Here is a 14,310-nt window from a genome sequence, read left to right on the forward strand (position 1 = left end):
ATAGATATATACACATAGAATACATACACACGTCAGACTGTTGCGACCCAGGGACAAACCCGCACACATTACCTCTGCCCCCCCCATAATAAATCAACTCAGAAACCAAGTGATGGGTGAAGGTCGGTCACAGCTTCATTGAATGCTTTGTTAAACAACCATTTTGAAGGCACATAACTTCTTTAACACGCGCTTGCCGCTAAATGCCCTGCTCCATATCCGCAGGCAAGTCAGCCAGCAAGCCGTAATTCCGTGCCATTCCTTCTTTTACCGCTGTGACTTGTAACTACAAAACAGAACAAAAGGAACATTAATAGTACACATAACAGGGAGGGAGGGTGGGACAAGCACTTCCAGGATGTGCTCAAGGAGGAAAGAGGGAGGGCGGCCTCGGATGCACTGCTATATATCCCACAGGATGGGGCTGTGCTACCCCCTTCCTCCTCCCATTGGTCCCATAATTTTTAACCCCAACCCCACCAGAACGTAAGTGGGCAGAACCAGTCACTATGATGTAAGGGGAGGGGAAGAGAGGCACAACAGTCAGTGGCACTCTCCTTAATCAGTGCAGTGCCAGCCAGACTGTTGCGACCCAGGGACAAACCCGCACACATTACCTCTGCCCCCCCATAATAAATCAACTCAGAAACCAAGTGATGGGTGAAGGTCGGTCACAGCTTTATTGAATGCTTTGTTAAACAACCATTTTGAAGGCACATAACTTCTTTAACACGCGCTTGCCGCTAAATGCTCTGCTCCATATCCGCAGGCAAGTCAGCCAGCAAGCCGTAATTCCGTGCCATTCCTTCTTTTACCGCTACGGAGGATCCTGTTTCTAAACAGGACTCCGACCCCCACCCATCAATAACAAAGCCTGCTCCATACCATCCTGCAATCCGGATAGGAATATATCGAGCCCGATATCGTTTAAATGAACCCCATCAGGCCTTAACAGGGCGCTGTTATCCCCTTCCAACCGTCGGTGCCGTACTACCACACCAAACCGATCACGCACAAATTTAGAAATACGAGCATTAATCGATCTCCTTGATCGTTCAACCGCCATCCCATCACGAGCCCCTTGCCACACCGCCCTTGGGACAATCTCGGACCACACCAAAACTAGTTCTTGGAAGAAACTATGGAACCGTTCCATATCAGCCCGCATCATCGTCAACAACTCCGCCACTTTGTAGGAGCACAGGTCATTTCCCCCGGGTGCAGAACCAAAATAACAGGACCCCGAGCTCCTCTTGCCACCGAAATGACCTCAGGCAAGACCTGCGGCCATTGCAGGCCCCTAACGCCTCTCCACATGAACTCCACGTCCCGGAATCCAAGGTGCCGTCCACCTGGGCGACACTCAGCACGTTGCGCAGCCCAGAATATATAAGAATGTCCCAGCAACCAAACGGTCGGTCTGATGGAACCTGCAAAAAAAAAAAAATGTTAATACAATAAATCCGGACGAATATATCTAGCGAAGCACGCCGAACGCCACCTCCCTATATTTTGAACTTCCGAATTCGGAAGACCCTCCTTAGCTGCTTCCGTAGCAGCACCAATGCGAAAAGAATGGGTACCATACTCACCAACTGGAACTCCTGAACCCTTCAAACATTTATTAAACACAGACTGAAATTGATACCTGGTTAACGGTGAAGAATCGAAATGCGCGAAGAAAAATTCACCCCCTCGTCTCAACGCCGCATAAGCCCGAAGCAAAGCGACCGGACACATTGAGGCTTCGGCAGCATGCAACAAAACCCAAGAACCCCGACCCAACGGATCAGTCTTGGATTTACGGATTCGTACGCGAACCGACCCTTCCGAAAAAACCACGTCCTCGAAACGCAAACCACACCCCACATCGCGCTTTGAACGCGGAACCAATTCCCCAGCTCTCAGGGCCCCGAAAAATGCCAATCCAAATGCAGCGGATAAAAGAGCTGTTTCAAAAGCGGATCTGCACACCTCCTGAGCCGTAGTTATGATCCGGCTAAGCAGAGCCAGAGACACCGGGCGCCGACACTCATTACTAGGTTGAACCCTTCGCAAACCCTTCATAGCTTGACGAATAATAAAAGATTTCGTAACATCAGGCCATCCTAAGAGCTGAAAGTGAAAAGCAACCCCCGACAATCGCTGCTGCGCCGATGCTCCCGATAAACCTTTGTTAGTCAACTGACACAAGTACTCAACCGTAACTTGCAATCTGGAATTCACGCACGCCTGAACCGGCCTATGGCCCACCAACTGGCACCATTCCGACCACGCCTTACCATACGCACGCCAGGTCGATTGAGACACCGAGGAGCGGACAAGGGACATCAACTGTTCCCGACCACATCCCACAGGACCGACGGGCAATTGAAATCCTCCGGACTGACATTGGGGCCATGCACCGTGGAGACCTGAAAAGCAGAGAAATCAGAAAGATTAGAGAACAAACCATCCTGCGCATGCACCAACTGAACCCGAAGCTAAATGTTGAACCTCAAACATAGTAGGGCAAGTCTACGCAGTAGGCCCAAAACCGGCAAAGACCTGGACGACATGTGATTGATACAGCGAGCCACACCCGGGTTGACAGACCGCAACTGAATTTCCTGATTGCACAGTAACTCACCCCGCAACTCAAGCAAAACCACGATTGGAAAAATCTCACATAGAGTCTTGTCCTGACAAAGGCCCGTCTCAGACCACGACTCCGGCCAGCCCTCCTGACAGCGCCGTTTGCCAAATCCGACCACGAAACCCGCCACTCCATCGCCTTCCGTAAACAAATCCAATTCCTGAGCCGTACGACACGGTAACATGAAACAAGTATGACCATTAAACGATTGCAAAAAAGAAAGCCACACTTCCAAATCCACCTTCATGGCCCTCGTGACCCGCACCCTGTGATGCGGGCTAGAGGCACCTTTCGTAGCCAGCGACAGCCGTCGCGAGAAAACCCTGCCCACCGGCATGACCCTGCATGCAAAAACCAACAAACCTAGCAACGATTGCATCTGCAACAGGGTGACCTTCCTAACAGACAGAAAACCCGAAATCAAGGAAACCAATTTTTGAATCTTGTCCACAGGTAAGCGAAAAACCATCGCTACCATATCAATTTAAATTCCAAGAAACGACAAAATGCGAACCGGGCCAATCGTCTTCTCTGGAGACAGAGGAACACCAAATTCCTTTGCCATAGCCATGAACACTGCGAGCAACCTGTGACACACATCCGAGTCATTCGGGCCTACGAAAAGGAAATAATCCAAATAGTGAGTAACTGACCTGACTCCTGCTTCCCATCTAACCACCCATTCCAGAAAGGAACTAAAAAGCTCAAAGTAATAGCACGAAATAGAACACCCCATGGGAAGACACATGTCAAAATAAAACTCTCCTGCAACCTGACAACCCAACAAATGAAAACAATCCGGATGCACCGGCAACAGGTGAAACGCCAAATCAATATCCGATTTCGACAACCATGCTCCTTCCCCTGCACTCCTAATCAAGGCCACAGCCCTGTCGAAAGACGCATACGATACTGACGCATCATCAGGGGAGATGCCATCATTTACCGAAAAACCCTTCGGGTGCGACAAATGGTGAATTAACCGAAAAGAGCCCGGTTCCTTCTTTGGGACCACTCCCAGAGGACATACTCTAAAATCCTGAAAAGGCAGCGTCAAAAACGGACCCGCCATCCTACCCAGATCTACCTCCTTCTGCACCTTTGATAACAAAACATCAGGATGTTCCCGAGCCGACTTCAAGTTTTCAGAAAAACCAGGGGACCTATGCAATCGAAACGGGATGAAAAAACCCTCCGAAAACCCAAAACGCAACTGACCAGCTGCCTCTTTTTTGGGATACCGGTCTAACCACGGTCCCATCGCGACTACGTTCACCGGTGTCCTTCCTCTCAGTTTGCTGCGGTTTGACTGGCAACTTTCCCGCAGGGCGGGAGCATCTAGCCGCCGGGTGGGAACCTCCGCATGAGGAACATTCATGCCGGAATTTGCAGAGACCATAGAATCGACAGTGTCCCTCATTAAACAGCCAACAGGTACCGGGTCTCCGTACGACCACTGAACTGGAACCCGACGAACCCTGTCCAGCGGCCGCTGTTGGAAAGGGGGGTTGTTTCTGCGTCATCATAAGACGCAGCCATACCTCAGTCGCCTTAACCCCCCAACCAATCTCCGGATGAATAGCTAACCGTCTCCTAAATTCCTCGTCATACCTCCACCACGCAGACCCACCGTGAGCCTTGTACAAGTTGTAGATCATATCCTGATAAATGAACAACTCTGAACATCTACCCGGGGGCTTCTGACCCATAACACAACCCAATACGGCAAATGCTTGCAGCCAATTATTCATAGTCCTCGCCACTTTCGGGCGCACTCTATCCACAAACCTTTCCACAGGTCTCCTTTGCTTGTCCACGGTATGTTGATCCACCGCAATCAGTGACCAAATATCCACATATTCATTACTCCAAATTTTCTTTTTAGTATCCTCGTCCAAGTGCGAACCCAGCGCACTAACCCCGCAGAACATGGCGTCCTTGTACACCCCGGCAAGCGAGGAATCAACCTTATTACCCTCCTTACCCGCATTAGAAGAACACTTGAAGAACCCAGCAGGGAACACTCACCCGGATTCGCCATTGGAGGAGGGACTCCCATAGATGGAGGAACTCCGGCTCCCGGATAACCCGCCTGTATGCTGCTGTGGTGACTTGTAGCCTCAGGAAGTGCGTGCAATGCAGCCAGGCTGAAAGTCCTTGACAGAACCATCGACTCCCGGCGCGCAGGAGGAGGATTGAGAGCATGTTCGGGACTCACAGACGTGCTCGACGCCCCAGACACTGAAGACGGAGAGCCACGCCTTGAGGACCGGGTGTGGCGGCGACCCCTAGAGGACATGCTGTGGCCTGAACGCCGTGATTTTCTGCGCCTCCTTAAGCATGCCGCCCCTGGTGACGCGACCGCGGGGAAGAGGAGTAGGAGGAAAAGGAGGAGGATCTCCGGCGCCTACGCCTGACCCGCCTCCCCTCCGGGGGGTACGTGCCAGCCGTCCCCGCCGAAAAAGCCTCCCCGCCACCCCCGGCAACGGCAGGAGCCGAAGCCGTGTTCTGACCCAATTCCCCTTGTAAACTTCCCACCTGTGTGGCAGAGGCGGGCCCAGTACCGCCCACCATATCCATCCCCGTGGGGGTCGAAAGTGGCAGGACACCCATTTGGGCCGAAGCCTGACCTCCCCTGGGCGAATTCCCTTCACCCCCCCTTTGCACCGGGGGCTTACCACTTCCCGGTTCCTCCGCAGAAGCGGAGGATGTAGCGCTATGCCTCCCTCCCATCCTACGCCCCCGTGCTCCACTAAAGTTTTTTATCCCCGCCGCGCCCCTAACCCACTCCCCACTACCGCCGCTATTGTGGGCACCGGAACCCGGTTCCCGGCTGGCGACAGGCAGTGCAGCGGCTCCCCACTAACCCGGCGCGCACCGCTGACACGTGTCGTCGCCGCTGCCCGCTCCGTGACGCAGGGCCGGAAGTCGGGGGGCGGGGACTTCCGCCTTGCCGTGCGCCGCCGAGAACCGGCGGCCGGCAAGGCGTCTTTCAGCCGCAACGGAGGGCGGGAACGCCGTGCAGACCGCCTACCTCCCTGCAGCCCCACCGCCTCCGGCTGCTCAGCAAGAAACACCGCGGCGGTGGTCGATCCTTCGGTCGGGGAATCGGTGACTGGACCCGGGACCCCTACAGCAGCAGGAGCCTGAAAAGCTCCCAGGTGAGCCCCTATACCTGCCAACGCGCTGTGAAGCCACGACTCCCTCTCCTGCTGCACTCGCAAGCGCAGAGCCTCAATAAGGGAATCTGCCATGGTACCGGACAGTGCTTCCAAACAAGCACTTCCAGGATGTGCTCAAGGAGGAAAGAGGGAGGGCGGCCTCGGATGCACTGCTATATATCCCACAGGATGGGGCTGTGCTACCCCCTTCCTCCTCCCATTGGTCCCATAATTTTTAACCCCAACCCCACCAGAACGTAAGTGGGCAGAACCAGTCACTATGATGTAAGGGGAGGGGAAGAGAGGCACAACAGTCAGTGGCACTCTCCTTAATCAGTGCAGTGCCAGCCATTGAGACACACAAATATATATATATTTATATGTTACAGAGTTCTTCATAGCAGAATAGCCGCTAATTCAATTGCCGGCTTTTGTCAAATCATTCCCCAACCCGACATGAAATGACACATGGTTTACATACAGTAAACCATTTCATTTCATGTTTTTTTTTGTATGTCTTTCATTAGTAATTAGATAAGGGTTGATGTGTAAAATTTGGGAGGTGTAGGTGTTAATTTAAGGGGTTAATTCTTTGTAAAAAAATGTGTGGGCTCCCGCATTGACAAATTACCGCGGGAGCCCACACATATTTTTACAACAAATTAACCCCTTAAATTAACAGCTACACCTCCCAAATTTTACACATCAACCCTCATCTAATTACTAATGAAAGACATACAAAACAAAACATGAAATGAAATGGTTTACTGAATGTAAACCATGTGTCATTTCATGTCGGGTTGGGGAATGATTTGACAAAAGCCGGCAATTGAATTAGCGGCTATTCTGCTATGAAGAACTCTGTAACATATAAATATACACTCACTGGCCACTTTATTAGGTACACCATGCTAGTAAGGGGTTGGACCCCCTTTTGCCTTCAGAACTGCCTCAATTCTTCGTGGCAGAGATTCAACAAGGTGCTGGAAGCATTCCTCAGAGATTTTGGACCATATTGACATGATGGCATCACACAGTTGGCGCAGATTTGTCGGCTGCACATCCCTGATGCGAATCTCCCGTTCCACCACATCCCAAAGATGCTCTATTGGATTGAGATCTGGTGACTGAGGAGGCCATTTGAGTACAGTAAACTCATTGTCATGTTCAAGAAACCAATCTGAGATGATTCGAGCTTTATGACATGGCGCATTATCCTGCTGAAAGTAGCCATCAGATGTTGGGTACATTGGGGTCATAAAGGGATGGACATGGTCAGCAACAATACTCAGGTAGGCTGTGGCGTTGCAACGATGCTCAATTGGTACCAAGGGGCCCAAAGAGTGCCCAGAAAAAATTCCCCACACCATGACACCACCACCACCAGCCTGAACCGTTGATACAAGGCAGGATGGATCCATGCTTTCATGTTGTTTACGCCAAATTCTGACCCTACCATCCGAATGTCGCAGCAGAAATCGAGACTCATCAGACCAGGCAACGTTTTTCCAATCTTCTACTGTCCAATTTCGATGAGCTTGTGCAAATTTTAGCCTCAGTTTCCTGTTCTTAGCTGAGAGGAGTGGTACCCAGTGTGGTCTTCTGCTGCTGTAGCCCATCTGCCTCAAAGTTCGACGCACTGTGCGTTCAGAGATGCTCTTCTGCCTACCTTGGTTGTAACGGGTGGCAATTTGAGTCACTGTTGCCTTTCTATCAGCTCGAACCAGTCTGCCCATTCTCCTCTGACCTCTGGCATCAACATGGCATTTCCGGCCACAGAACTGCCGCTCACTGGATTTTTTTTCTTTTTCGGACCATTCTCTGTAAACCCTAGAGATGGTTGTGCGTGAAAATCCCAGTAGATCAGCAGTTTCTGAAATTCTCAGACCAGCCCTTCTGGCACCAACAATCATGCCACGTTCAAAGGCACTCAAATCACCTTTCTTCCCCATACTGATGCTCGGTTTGAACTGCAGGAGATTGTCTTGACCATGTCTACATGCCTAAATGCACTGAGTTGCCGCCATGTGATTGGCTGATTAGAAATTAAGTCTTAACACACAATTGGACAGGTGTACCTAATAAAGTGGCCAGTGAGTGTATATATATGTGTCTCAATGACATGTGTATATATATATATACATGTATTATATGTGTCTATATCTATTCTTTCGTTTGTGTTATAAAACCTGTCATAGGCTCCATTATATGTCCATTTTGCAAGCCGGCGAGAAAATCTCAGCATACGGATGGCATACGGATTACATACGGATGCTTACATGCGCAAAATACGCGACCACACCTTGCTTACGGATGACATACGGAGCACTATTTAGGGGTCATTCATCCGTATTACGCCTGTAAACTACAGACCGTATTTTGCGTCGGTTAGTGTGACCCCGGCCTAACAGTCGGGTTAATCGTCAGGGGTCGCCTTCAAGGTGGGAGATAAGATATGGCTTTCCTCTAATAATATTAAGTTAAAGGTGCACTCGCTAAAGTTGGGTCCTAGATTCATTGGTCCGTACAAAATTCTGAAGGTGGTCAATCCAGTTGCCTTCCGGTTAAAGCTCCCTCGGTCTTTCCGTGTTTCTAATGTGTTCCACAAGTTGTTGTTGAAGGAATTTATTCCCCCTTTTCTGTCGTCTTCGCCCCCACCTCCTCCGGTGGAAAGCATGGAATATGAGGTACAAAGGGTCATTGATTCCCGATTGGTCCAGAATTCCCTTCAATATCTGGTACATTGGAAGGGGTATGGACCTGAGGAGCGATCCTGGGTTCCAGTTCATTCTGTAAGGGCTGATCGGTTGGTCCAGGACTTTCATCGGAGGTTTCCTGGGAAACCTGAGGGTCTGGTGGCCCCCCTTGAAGAGGGGGTACTGTTATGATTTACACTCTGTTTCTGGCTTTTTGTTACTTTGTGTCGGGGCTTTCAATCTGTGCTGGGTCTGTGCTGCAATCACCTGTGTTCATTTTTCTTAATCAGGCTTCTACTTAAGCATGCTAGTTTCTTCCCCCAGTGTCAATCATACACTTGCTGTTGCCTGTGGAACATTTATCCCTCTGCGCTTGACTTGATTCTCTTCCCGGACTCTATGTGGTGCCCATAATACTGTATGGAGGACTATGTGTTGCCCATAATACTGCATGTAGACCTATGTGGTGCCCATAATACTGTATGGAGGACTATACTGTCAGACCTAAAATGAAAACTTTTGAATTCCCCCAGGGTACGCACTTTTAACTGCGAGGATTCGCTGATTTCTGAGCTATTGTAGAATTTACAATAGATATCAATCATGTAATGTAAGAAGTAGATGAAATGTTTGGCACTGTACTATACCTATATTTCTCTGCCGTATCTGTGCATCATGAATGTATGTGATAAAGTGGCCCTCTGAGACTCTTTCACCCGGGGCCCACGAAAACCTGGAGCGGGCCCTTCCTGTATACTATAAACACAGGAGCTCTGTATACAGTGTAATGTCACTGGTGACGGGCCTGGTTGTAACCTTAGATCCCAGCTGCTGCAATGCCCCACACATGCGGTAAGCAACATAGCGAATCAGAAGAACTATACTACATTTCTAATAGGAGATATCTTGGAGATGCAAATACCCCTGTAAGTACTCAAGTAGTTTTTGGTTTGCTTTTTACACTGCATATATTCACTGCACAAATAATGCAGCTTTTTTTTATGTGTTTGAAGTTCGCAACTTGTCGGTGTCTCTTGTGGGTACGCTGAGTTTTATGTGTGGTTTTTCCGGATAGAATTGGAATAGCTGTGGAAAATATAGAGTTAAAAAACAGATATGCATTTTTAGTGTGTTTCTGCTGCGGACTGTGCGTCAATAAAGTTTTGTCAAAGCCAAATACCAGGAAGCGTAAAAAACAAAACAGCTTTATTTAAATATGACAAAAACCGCTGTGTCAAAAAAACAATGAAAATGCACGTAAATAAAAGTGAAAAAAACAATAGTTGTCGAATAGTTGCTAAGCGAACCGGCTCTGATAACGTGTTATCCTCCATGCTCGGGTGCTAACAGAGTGTCTTCAGCGTGCCCAAATAATATGTCCGAGTCCCCGCGGCTGCATGTTTCGCTAGTGTCCAAATGCTGCAACCTCAATACTCATCCTGGGAACGTAGCCTAAATGTGTTGTCTGTGGTCTTTCACTGTTCGTTAACCACTACACCTTTACTTTTTCTACACGTATCTAACATTACGTCCCCTCCTGGGATCATTATCCAGCGGCATCTCCAGTGCACTCTTAATACTGAGCTATATCCATTACACAGCTCTCTGCACCACTTGGATGCAGTGCACTGCAGAGAGGATGAGCTACAGCCCATTTAGAAGCTGCATTGACCTATTTCATGGATCAGGTCTTTTCCGGATACTTTAAGAGATTCTCCGGCTGCAACTCGATTTCAGATCTTGCTCCATCCTCCGCAGTGTTAGTGCAGTACTAGGCCGCTTCGGAGACTGCTGCATTGCTCACGTCTCTCGTCATTGACACAAGCCTTTAGTTATAGGTACACTTAAAGACCGATGCTCCGGGCCTGTTTAATGGACCTGATGATAAAGCTGCTTGGTGATGAGCTGAAACCGTAACTGCTGCAAAGTCAAACAGATGGAGATTAGGCTGGGAGAGAGGGGAGGATGCTTGGGAATGAAGAGGAGGGAGTGGATGCAATGGGCTGGGTGAGGAATCCAAGACACCTGTATGATGTTACCTGCTAAATAATATACTCCAGCAGAGCTCAGCTGTAGGAAACCAGAGACAAGGAGCTGGACTTATTGGAATACAAGCCTGGAGGGGTGCACTTCAGTTCTTGGATCACTGAGCCTGGGAAAAGGCACAAAAATCTTGAGGTTATCCTTGGAAATTCATCGCAAGGCGGATAACCATAATAATAAGTGAATATACTCGCAAACTAATAACCGGACAGAGGGAATATGGAAACACAGAGAATTATCTTCTGCAAAGCTTAACGCAAGGCAAGACCTTCTCTACCCAACCGCACGTTCAAGGGAAGAGTGGAGATCCATGTGAAGAAGGCGAGCATTTAATGTGCAGAGTACAGAAAGGACAGAGTTAAACCCCTGAGTTACTGGACAAGTGCTGGGAAGAGTGGGAAGATGGTGCATATTCCAGACGATGCAGATTTTAACTCTTTCCGGGAGCAGTGTGAGAGTCCTGATGGCTGGCAGTGCCAATACAACAAGGGAGGAGTGACGGTCTGGAGCCAGGAACAAGACACTAGTAAGGCTGTGAAGAAACTCAAGGTAAAGTAAATGGGTCCCCTACGAAATTTAGTTAAGTTTATTAGTTAATAAGTGCATAATGTAGGGTCCTCTCTCCCCTCTATATCAGTCTGTGATTGTTAGTTTACTGTAAGTGATATCTGTAATTTGTATGTCACCCCTTCTCATGTACAGCACCATGGAATCAATGATGCTATATAAATAATAATTACTGTAATATTGCGGCTTTTTCCGTCCCCCACTATAGTGCTTGTATTTTCAGCATTGCAGACGGAGGAATGTATAGGTTGTAATAAATATTACAGGAATAAAACATACAATGCACTCATCATTAAAATATCCTAAGGGGGAATGTCTGCATCCATAAAGATGAGATTAGTCAGCAAGAAATACGTACAGATGGAGCAGAGCTGGATTAGTCTTTTAAGGATTTCTTTTGATAACCCTTTATTTTCCTGCAGCTCAATAGAAAACTGCTGAGATCGCATCAAGAGTCAAGACCTCACAAAAAGTTCTGTTAAATCACAAACTCGGCTCTGATACATTTTTTACTTATCCTTCCGATAAGTGAAAAAGAAGATACATAGGCTATAGCTTCTCTTTCTGGCGCCATGAACATAAGATTAGGGACACGCGACCGTATGTTCTCCACCCGAGTAAATTGGTTTGATTATGCTGATCGGAGTGGGATGCATTTTTTTCTTAGGTGTGGAGAATAAAATATTCTCCATATAGTCAGTTTGTGAAAATCAGACTGCACTCGGACATGTGCTTTGCCTCATTGAATAACCGTGCGATCTGATGTTTTGACGGATTGCACTCGGACCGAAACTATGGTCGTCTGCACCTGCCCTAATACAATACAGATATGATTTTATGATCGTCATGAGGTGTCACGGTCACGACACAACAATCCATTACGTTCACTCTGTCCCCCAATACGCCTACTCTGTAGGAGACCCTACTTTCAAATCTGGTAGAAATTGCTTATAATGAGACTATATGCTATAAAAGCTAAAGTGAGCCTTTCCTGCTAAATAAGTTTTCTCCAGGCAGGCGCTCTAGAAAACATCAACGTCTTTTAGCTTTTTTTTTTTGTTTTGTTTTCTAGGCTTTTGACCAGTCGCAGGAGTTAGCGTTTTTCCAACGTTTTGGGGGCATCTTGTTTTCCAAATGTCCATTTTAACTCCATTCAACAATGAGGAGCCCTCTAGGGCAATTTTCACATGTTCAGTATTTTACCTCAGAATTTGTAAGCCACAACCAGAAGTGGAACAATCAGGGGAAAAGTATAATAGAAACAAGTCACCACTTCTGTACTTATCAACCACTCCTGGTTTTGGCTTACATATACTCAACTTGTGAGCGAGGCCTAGAAGTATTTCAAGCAAAAATGTTGGTAAAATGCTCAAAAAGAAGCCCAGGCTTGTCTTGAGCCTTACCATTACCTTGCATCAGATGTATGGAGTGTCTTCAGAATGGAAAACGCCTGAAGAAAACACTCGGCATCTTTGGTAATCAGAAGTGGTTAAAAGACACATAAAAGACTAAGCAAATAAATACCAACTCGTTATTCCACTGCAATGCATATGTTAATTCTTTTGAGTGTCTAGGTCGTGCTTTTTCAGGTGAGTTTCAAAGTAGACCAGGCTGAGGAAAAAAAGTGTTGTGTGCAAATACCCTATGGTTAAATTTCCATGATGAGTTTTTAGTCAGTTTTTGTCTGCGTATTTTAGTTGCACAAAAAACATGGTGACTTGGGCTATGCTCTTATCATGAGTTTTTGTAGCTTCGTATTTTTGGAAAAAATATAAGCGACCGATCTTGGGTCGCCCTCCAAGGGCCATGGGATGTGTCACAGCAGCAGTGACCCGGACCGTGGCCCTGGGCGCCCAAGTAATGGGGAAATTGTGTATGGTGGAATAGTTTGTGACGCCACCTGTGGTGTTCGGCAAATGGGATGTTAGGCCGACGCTGCTTGCAGATCCTCTGGGGCTGGTGATGGGTTGCAGCTAAGATGGTGAAGCTGTGGGGGGTGGAGCTGTAGCCCCAGGGCAGTGTGGATGTAGGGGAAGAGGAGAGGCGCAGGCGGTGTAGAAGCTGGTACCCAGATGTAGCGGTGCTGAGTGTGTTGGCGCAAGAATCAATGGAGGACACCAGGGCTTGTAGTTCCAAAGCTTTACTCAGTCTGTAGTACACACACAGGTGCCGGCCTCCGTGCCATGTCCTCCGGGTCAGGGACTCAGCCAACCTCCAGGCAAGATGGAAAGCTCCCTTCCAACGCTCTGCCAACATGTGCCTTTCTGAACGTCTCCTCTTATAGCGCCTTTTGGTGTGAAGATCTCTTAGTACTGAGTTACACTGGAGTTCCTCCTTACAGATGTTCCCAAGAACTCTACTTGTACGGCAGACTGTTGTAGCCTGCTTCGGGGGCTCCTTACTCCTGAGTCCCGGCTCTCTATCTGTGTTGCTGTTGTGCCCCCCAAGTCTTAAATGGGAGTAGGGCATTTACAGCCCACTACTCTACCGGTGTCTGCTGCAGAACCATTAGTGTCCATACAACCTCGGGGACTGGGCCCCGGCCTTGCGCTTAGATCTTCTAGGCAGGGTTCTCTCCTAACCCACGTCCTCTGATTCTCCTATGTTCCGTACTTGTCTTTCTTTCATATGGAAGCTCAGGCTTCAGTTCAGTGTCTGTCTCCTTCTTTCCTTACCCGTGCCAGCAGACCCGGGTCACTCAGGCCTGCTGCAGCACTCCTTCCTCCATCCCTCTCTCAGGGATCTCCTTTCCTCACTCCTCTCTGAGTGACTTCCTCCTTCAGTCTCTCCAACTGACTGACTCTCCCCTCAATCCTAAATCTTCCCACTCTTTTATGTATTCTCAACTCCACCCACCTCCCAGCACGTTTCGTGTTCCAAGCAGGGAGCCACCAGAGGTGCTCTGCTACACTCTAAGCAAGAGCCGCAATGTGGCTTTGCTGAACTACCCTGTTGTGTGGGGTGTGAGTGTTGGAGCGTGGTCAGGAGTTCCCACCTTACCTCGCGAGATCGCTACATCATCAAAGCTCATTGTCGCAAGGCATCGCTGGGAACGGGAGTTGCCGGGAGCATCACAAAGATCCGGAACGCTGCAAGGTGAGAAAAACACTATTTTTTTATTTTTAACTGTATATCTTTTTACTACTGATGCTGCATAGGCAGCCTCAATAGTAAAAAGTTGGTCACACTTGTCAAACACTATGCTTGA

General features: G+C 48.3%; 1 protein-coding gene and 1 long non-coding RNA gene across 2 annotated transcripts in view; one reads left to right on the top strand and one right to left on the bottom strand.

Moving 5' to 3' along the window:
- Positions 1-9,417: 9,417 nt before the first annotated feature.
- On the bottom strand, positions 9,418-10,633 carry LOC141083662 (uncharacterized). Its single transcript, XR_012230785.1, has 2 exons — positions 10,532-10,633; positions 9,418-10,412 (listed from the first exon to the last, which is right to left on the bottom strand). It is a non-coding gene; the product is annotated as an uncharacterized lncRNA (long non-coding RNA).
- The window catches only part of LOC141083661 (START domain-containing protein 10-like), a 119,189-nt gene continuing 115,279 nt past the window's right edge, over positions 10,401-14,310 (top strand). The window contains exon 1 of the mRNA XM_073568035.1: positions 10,401-11,084. Within this exon, the coding sequence (XP_073424136.1) occupies positions 10,938-11,084 (147 nt within the window). The 5' untranslated portion in view covers positions 10,401-10,937. The remainder of the gene's footprint in view (positions 11,085-14,310) is intronic.

The sequence above is a fragment of the Dendrobates tinctorius genome, unplaced genomic scaffold (genome assembly GCF_039654945.1).
Source record: "Dendrobates tinctorius isolate UK_male_01 unplaced genomic scaffold, ASM3965494v1 ptg000020l, whole genome shotgun sequence".
In the NCBI taxonomy this organism is placed as follows: Eukaryota; Metazoa; Chordata; class Amphibia; order Anura; family Dendrobatidae; genus Dendrobates; species Dendrobates tinctorius.